The sequence below is a fragment of the Antrostomus carolinensis genome, unplaced genomic scaffold (assembly GCF_000700745.2).
Source record: "Antrostomus carolinensis isolate BGI_N321 unplaced genomic scaffold, ASM70074v2 scaffold16691, whole genome shotgun sequence".
In the NCBI taxonomy this organism is placed as follows: Eukaryota; Metazoa; Chordata; class Aves; order Caprimulgiformes; family Caprimulgidae; genus Antrostomus; species Antrostomus carolinensis.
Window position 1 is genome coordinate 16,787 of NW_010293672.1, and position 7,750 is coordinate 24,536.

Here is a 7,750-nt window from a genome sequence, read left to right on the forward strand (position 1 = left end):
CTGGTAGTCTTCTCCCTCCCTTTGCACCTTCCTTCAACAAGTGTGGTGTCTCCTGGCCACCTCCTAAGCAGGAGAGCTGAGGTTGATGCTGAGCTCAAGAGAGGCTAATGCATCTCCAGATTAGCAGGGTCAAACCTCCACCACTCCCTGCAATCTGGTAAAGATGCCGCCTTTCAGAGGGGCTGGCTAATGCCCAGTGACATAATGAAGATGGGACCACCATGGCCCTGGACAGTGACAGTGGGCTGATGGAGAGGATCCTGCTCAGACTTCATGTTCCCATGTCTCTACAGCTTTGGGAGGTTTTCACATGGACAGCCTCGATGTGTAGGGGTGAAGGGCTATATCCATACTACTAATTAAAAGAGGGACAAAGAGGGATCCTTGACCAAAACCAGCTCATGTCCATTGTGGAGATGGAGATTTCTTTTTGGAGAGGTGGTGTTGGAGACACCAGAACACAGCCAAAGCGAGACAGCAGGTAAGCAACATGAGCAATCAAGACATCCAGCACTTGCTCCCTGGACCTTCTATTTAACAAGGCAGTATTTTCCCAAGGTGGCCCCTGTTAGGAGCAGCACAGTCCCTGTCAAGCCAGTGGAGCTAGCTCCAAGAGGACTGAGCAAAAAGCTGCTGACGTGAACCACGGCTCTGGCATCTCACCAGGGGATGCCCTGGCATGAGCAGCACATGTGCTGCCTGCCAGCAGACAACCTAGCTGCAGTCCAAATCTTTCATTCCCAAGCCTCATGCTTCTCAAACTGGCTGTCTTTTTCTGAGACTGTATGGCTGTAGGAACCAGGCATCTTTGTTGCTACTACTTAGGGGGCAATTAGTGTTAATTGGTGCAACCACTTTGTTAGATCTACAGGATTTACATATAAGAAGGAGGTAAGTGATCCAGGTGCCTACAGACCCATTAGTCTGACCTCACACAGAGGCACAGGTATCTATCAAGCCTGGCTTTCTGCTTTTTCCAGTGGCTGAGAAGGCGTAGGCTTTGGTGAACGGTGCCCCCAAACTGGAGGTTTTAAAATGTTGCTCTTCCAGGTGGACACCCCACTGCCCAACAAGGGTAACATCCCTCAGCATTTGCTTTGGTAGGAGCACAAATAAGATTTCTTGCCTCCATTTGCAAGTCTGTTTTTGCATAGGAATGGATTTTAATCTCTGTGAACTTTGCACCTTTGGCAAAGCTGTTTGAAACTGGCCATTCTCCCCAAATGTTACTGGGAGAAAGAAAGATAACTATGTTTGCATGTTACATGTGCGCACCCTTATTATCTAAAATTTGTTTCTTCACTAAATCTTGTTAAGAGGTGTAGAAGGAAATGCAATAAAATACAGCATGGGTTTACCAAATGAGCCCTCTCTCTGTCTTTGATAAGAGACTACATTTTTTGGAGGAAGGAAATGCAGTAGACCTAGTCAGTCTGGACTTCAGCAAAGCATTTGATACCGGTCCACGTGGGAAATCATTAGTTAAGCTTGAAAAGATGGAAATTAGTGTGAGAAATGTATAGTAGGTAAGAAAACCAGCACATGGGGATATAATGAGAGAGGCACTATACATCCAGAGACAGGCTCTCTGCCTTTCTTCCAGAACTGCTCCTGTGGCCAATTTCATTTAATATCCTCCCTAATGAACTCGGTGCAAAAAGCACCTGCACACTAATCAACTCTGGCAATAATTTTAACTTGAGGGAGGTGTGTCGGGCTAAGGGATAACTGTAGCTGCTATTTTGATCCAGAAGAAGAGCAGAGAAAGTGAGAAGGGGACTTCTCCTTGCCACACGACACTGGCTGTCATTGTGGGTGGGAGTAGTGGGGAAATGGTTACCACCCTTTAAATTTTTTTATTTGGCTGTGTATATGCAAGCGGAGAGGAAATTCTCTCCATGGCATAGAGAGAATATTTGATAACTTTGAGAACCAAACTGGTAGGAAGAGGGCAGAGCATATTAGTGCAGAGGGCAGGGCTGTGTGTTCAGGGCTGTGTTGCTCCCGGCTGCCTTGGCACGGACCCTGCTCACCTCACCCCTCCAGCTGCCTGTGCTCTGCCAGAAGGAGCCTGCAGCATGGGGCAGTCACAGCTTAATGCTTCAGTCATCGGGTGACCAGATCAGAAGGACACATTTCTGTGGACTGGCTCGATGCAAGCCTTGAACCAGCAAATCCCAGTTTTCCTTTAGCAGTGTACAGGAAGCTGGAAATGTCAGTTCCACCTTAACTGCGTGTTGTGCTTTTTCCCCTCATTATTTAATTTCCTAATGAAAACTCTTTGGATCACATAGATCCCTTCCTGTTGGAGGTCAACTAACATTCACATACCAGCAGAGCTTTATGATGTGCTTCATATGAGATTAACTCATCTAATAGCCATGTCCCCAAATGAAACCTTACAAACCTTGCTTCCCTGCTCTTTTCCACTGCCAGCTACAGTAGTACTTGAACATGTAAAAGACAGTATAAAAAAGAAAATTAAAGTAATTTTCCTTCTGACTTCATCCAATTGTACCTATATGTGGCGTTTTTTCAGGTACCTCCCCTCCTCTGACTGCCAACAGACTTCATTACTGCAACTTGTTCAGGCACTAGTGCTCTCCTTCCACCCATGATGTCTTCAGTTATATTATCATTAACTAGTTAGATGAAGGCAGATGATGCACCAAAGAAATGTGTGAAGAAAGAGAGCAAAGCTTAACGGCAGTAGAACATGCTGATCTGCATAATTTAGATGAGAAAGGCACCTCACTGAAGGGTGATATGGACTACAGAGGACGGGCAGGAAGGCTGCCTGGAGCCTGATGCTTTGATAAGAGCAGCTGAATAAACCAACCCTGGAGATTCCTTACAGATCCCTGTCTGAGAAAGGCACTGCTATATGCTAAATAGTCTTTTGACTGAGCTCAAATTAACCTAAGTTTATTGTTCTTGTGTCTGCCTCAAGGCCCAAAGATGGCTTTTGTGCCTGCTGGGCCACCTCTCTCTGCAGCCCTTGAGGTGCCAAGTGGCTGCAGGCTGTATGGTCTGGTTGCATGGTGGGCACTCAAGAAGCCCCCAAAATTAGGAGCAGTCCTGCCCTTTCCCCCCCCAGATCAAGCTGCAAAGACTGACTGAAAGTGCTGACCCGTTCCCTGCCTTTGCTCTGCCCAAGTCCCACCAGTGCTGTCTCCCAGCTTGTCACACTTGAGGCAAGTACCAGACCGAGATCATTCAGGCAGGGAGCTGAATGACATGAAATACCAGAGGTATTGTTCATTCCAAAGGACCTCACCTATTTTACAAGCCCAGGCACATATTTTCAAATTTCTGAGCTTATATTAAGTCAGTGCCTAAATAAAGAACGTTATCACACTCAAATCCACAAGTGCTGTGGGATTTCAAGGCCCTAAAATAATCAGTAACATTGCTGAAATCTTTACTTATATGCCAAAATTTGAGCACCCAAATAAATATAAAGAATCTTTCTGTACTTTTCCAAGCTACAGCTGTACCTAGGGGGTGGCATGACAGCTACCCAATAGTGCTCATAGCATTTAGCGACGAGAAGCGAACACGAGTCCAATATATCCATTCTAAGCTTGAGGAAGAATGCAATTTCTCAACTATAACTGAAGCCGTTCAACTTTTCCAGCCCTGTAAAAATCCAAGAGATTCTCTCAGAGTGAGGAAGAAGGGTATGGGAGTCTGTTGCATTACTTATTTCTTACTCTCAAATGAATCTTCAAAACCAATAAGGAGGACAGATGAAATTGCAAGTCCTAAAAATCGTTATAGTTTGCCTTTGATGGGCCCATCAAAGTTCAAGCAACAGCCTAGTACTTTAATATTTATTATCCTCTTTATTTTTATATTCTCAACCCACCCTCTCCCAGATCCTCACTTCACACCAGTCATAAATCTCTCCCATCTCACTCATCGGCATTACATCTGGATAAAATTATAGAAGGGTTAATAGAAAAAGCATGCTTGCTGGATAGATTGTTTCTCTCCATTTAAATTCTTTCAATGCTCAAGACAATTTAAGTTTTAGTTATTCATTCAACATCAGAAATACTTTTATGCACTGATTTATATTGTGGATGAAATGTTTTTTATTTGTATGTACATAAAGCAATAAACTTTTCATGTAAAATGCAGGTTTGGAATATTACTAGTGGGATATTAAGAACCAAGAAATTGTGGGGTTTGGTTTTAAGATTTCACCTGGTGCGTTGTGATCAAAATAATATGTGCTTAATGAATACGCATGTATGTTTGTTACCTTTTTGGCATTTGGAAAAAGCACGGGGATGAATCTGAAGTTCATACTTCCTTGTTGTATAAACTCAATCTGCATCTAGAATAGAACAAATTGCCAGGTTTATTGTAACGACACATTAATTTTTCTTCACATGCATCTGAATCATATGTGTAAAAACATTTGCTGTTTAAACTACTCTTCTGTTAAGTGATTTGATCTGTTGCTGGTGGACTCGCTGTTGTTTTGTTTGGCCACTTAATATGATTCTTCATTACGACAGAAAGGATACAGGAAAGATCTGTCAATGTTTCTGGAGCATTTAGTGCTGTGGTATGAAGTTAACTGTGGGCTTAGCTACAGTTGCAATCCCATTAAATCCATCTAGAACTGACCAAGTTTGACTTGAATAAGGCTGCTGTTCAGTTTCCAATGGAGTGAAAGATTTCAGCTGGAGACCAGCTCCCTGTCCAAGCTAGGACCCAGCCTGTTCCCCGTGTCCCAGCAACGTGTCTGAGCAGGGACCCAGTCTGTCTCCTGTGACCCCAGGCACAGGCATCCCAGGGGTGGTAAGGACAGCAAAGTAACTGCTGAGAGCTCAGCTGCTGGTGACAGCTTCTGAGAAGTCTGACTGCACGATCAAACTGGGGAATCGGATGGGTTATAGGGTGAGAAAGGCAGCCAACTGTGACCTGAGGGAGAAGGGATGAGTTTCACAGCTCTGTGGGCCCTTCTGGGCTACATGTCTGTCCTGTGACAGACTGCAGAGATGAGTGTCTGTGATCCTGCTGGTCCCCTGCCCCCCTCAGGAACCCCACTTTGCAGCTCTGGCCTTCGCTTTGCAATGCCACCTTTCAGCCAGGTTTATTGCTCAGTTACAGGATGGCCGAAGCGACAGGGACTGTTTTACAGGGAGGAAGGTCAGGCAGTGTTAGATAAGATCGTTCTCAGGGCTACACGACAGAGCAACTACAGCTCAAGAAGGTGAGGGGGGGGAAAAGCCATAGAACAATGATAAATATGGAGGAATAAGATGAGAATGTTTAATAGGATTTTTCTTCCTCGAACCACTTAGCAGATGTTAATGAGCATACGGAGCTGATGAGAGGCAGGATTAATGAATTCCAAAGGGGGGTGTTTAACTATGGGGATTAGGGAAAACAAAGCAAAGAACCTGCCATTTGGAGACAGATTTGTCTTTTGAGAAGAAGAGACAGAGTCTTTGTAAAACAGCAAATGCACGTCCTTGCTTACCATCCTGTGGATGTATTTAGTATGTAAGCCGTGTTCATCTCTGTCCAGCTGGGATTCAGCCCCTTCCACATCCTGTTTGTATTTTGGACTGATTGCTATGATTATCATCACTGTCTTCTGTTAAGGGAGAAAAGCACTTTCATGAAATTGAGAAACACAGCGTGTTTGGTAAAGGCAGATCGGAAATCTGCCAGTTTGTGTTTTAAGCGATCTTTATGTTCTTGGCAAACACGAGAGGATCTCATTCATCCTGGCAGGAAATACAGGAGAACTCGTACGCTCGTTCTCCTCATTATTTCTCAAGATCTCATAATATAGAAAATCTAAATGTCAAGAGATATATTAGCAGCTACCAGTTTACAGTTGGAATCCCCGTAATAAAAAGCTACTTTTTTATCAGTGTAGAGTGTCTGTGTACGTACATAGAAAAGTTTTATCTTCAAATTCAGACCTAAATGTTTTCCAACAGCTTATGTAAAAATGCATCTATTTAACCATCTATGGCTTTTTATACATAAGGCCACTGAAGGCAGTTGTCTATCGAAGCTACATCTAGGGCTCCTGGCAACAGAAACGACAGCTTTTCTTGCTGATCTTGGCGGTGAGGTGTGCAGAGAGGTGGCTGTGCAGAGGTGGGCTTTTGTGGATGGCCTGGGCAGGCTTAGGGGTACCTCGCAGTTCTGTCTCACCTAGCCACAGTGGGCTGAAGGCAATGCTTCTCCTCTTGCTGGGACAGCCCGGATCCTGCCTTGTGACCTGTTTAATCCCAGGCACTCACTGAGCTCAGGTTTCCACAGGGGGGCCTGGGATATCTGGGAAATGTCTCTCCTCCTTAATGGTGGGCCAGTGAAGAGGCTCAGCAGATGAAAGCCTCCTACTTGTGTTTACCTAAGGCCTGTCTTTCATCCCCGCCACATCAGGCTGTGTGAAGCTTCCAAGTCTGTGGCTCATAGTCAGCTTGGCACCTAATTAAGTCTTTCCTTCTGTGCAATATCAAGGGAATTTGCCCCACCATGGGGTCAAATTCGGTAAGGAGCCATTATCCCTTACACCGACTTAACATACTCCAGAATTACTTTTGCTTGTGCCTGACATGCATGTAAGCACTTACAGATGTTGAGGGTTTGCAGGGACATGCCTGGTTGCACACATCCCTCTGCTTGTGTCCAAGCAGCCCCTTCTTCCTCACATGTGTAAGGGTTTTGGAGTTACAAGCTGCCTCTACAGTCAGTGGAGAAAAACAAACATTTCTGGGGTGGGCAGTCAGAGAAGGATCCTCACGTGGAGGCAGGGAATTGCTCTCTGATCATACTGATCTCTCCTACTGACTGTTCAGGAGTCCCAAAGGAGATATGGCAGTTTGTATTTTAAGTGATAAAGATGTTCTTGGCAAAAGCAAATTCAACCTGGCTTCTCATTTGTGTACCTCCACTACACACAGTGAGGTGTAGTGTGAGCCCAAGCCTAATTTGTCCTGATGAAAGCCCCAAAAGGCATGACTGCACTGCCACAGCAGAGGCCCCAAGCTGGCTCTGCATGCAGTAGTACCATGCCTGTGTGGCAGTGCGCTTGAGCTAAGGTGTCCTGCTGGTCACCTTTAGGTGTAGTGTAGTGTTGTCTGTGATGTGTTGTGTAGTGCTGTGTAGTGCTGTCTCAGATGGTTGAGCTTCCTTGCTCAGGTGGGGGAGAGCCCACCACTTTGTCATCCTGTTCCTGAGCCACAGAGATCTGCCCAGGATGAGCCAGAGGCCCAGTGCCTACCCAGCAAGGAACTAATCAAAGGAAGCCACACCATGATGGCATTTGAGTGACAGAATCACCAGTTTGTGTCCAGCTGTGCTGGTATAATGGGACCATTTGTCTTGATCCTAAAGGAGATGTGTACTGCTCAGTTGAACTTCAGAGGAAGTTGTTGCTGTGGGGGACTGCACTGGCAGCAACATAAATCTCTATTTTACTGCTTAGATACAAAGTGATGAAAGCAAATCTATCATTTGACTAACAGAATACAAATTTCCAGTTTACATATAGGATGGTTTATCCAGAAGAACCCTTCAGTGTCTTAGATAGCAATGTAAATGCTACAGGTGAGAAGCAGGATAAACATTAGCCACTGCTATGCAGTCTGGGATGAAATACAGATATCATTTTAACCAAGCATAGCTAAAAAACACTATTTAACAATGAGATGGAGGAACAATTTGTCCAATGGCAGCTTTAGGCTGAGAGTAAGTGCCAGCATTGGAATTTGGC

General features: G+C 44.9%; 1 protein-coding gene across 1 annotated transcript in view; it reads right to left on the reverse strand.

Annotated features, from left to right (window-relative positions):
- Positions 1–7,750, reverse strand: part of TRAF3IP2 (TRAF3 interacting protein 2) — a 19,359-nt gene that overhangs the window by 906 nt on the left and 10,703 nt on the right. Inside the window, 2 exon segments of the mRNA XM_010177373.2 lie at positions 4,268–4,342; positions 5,498–5,614. Of these exon segments, the coding sequence (XP_010175675.2) occupies positions 4,268–4,342; positions 5,498–5,614 (192 nt within the window).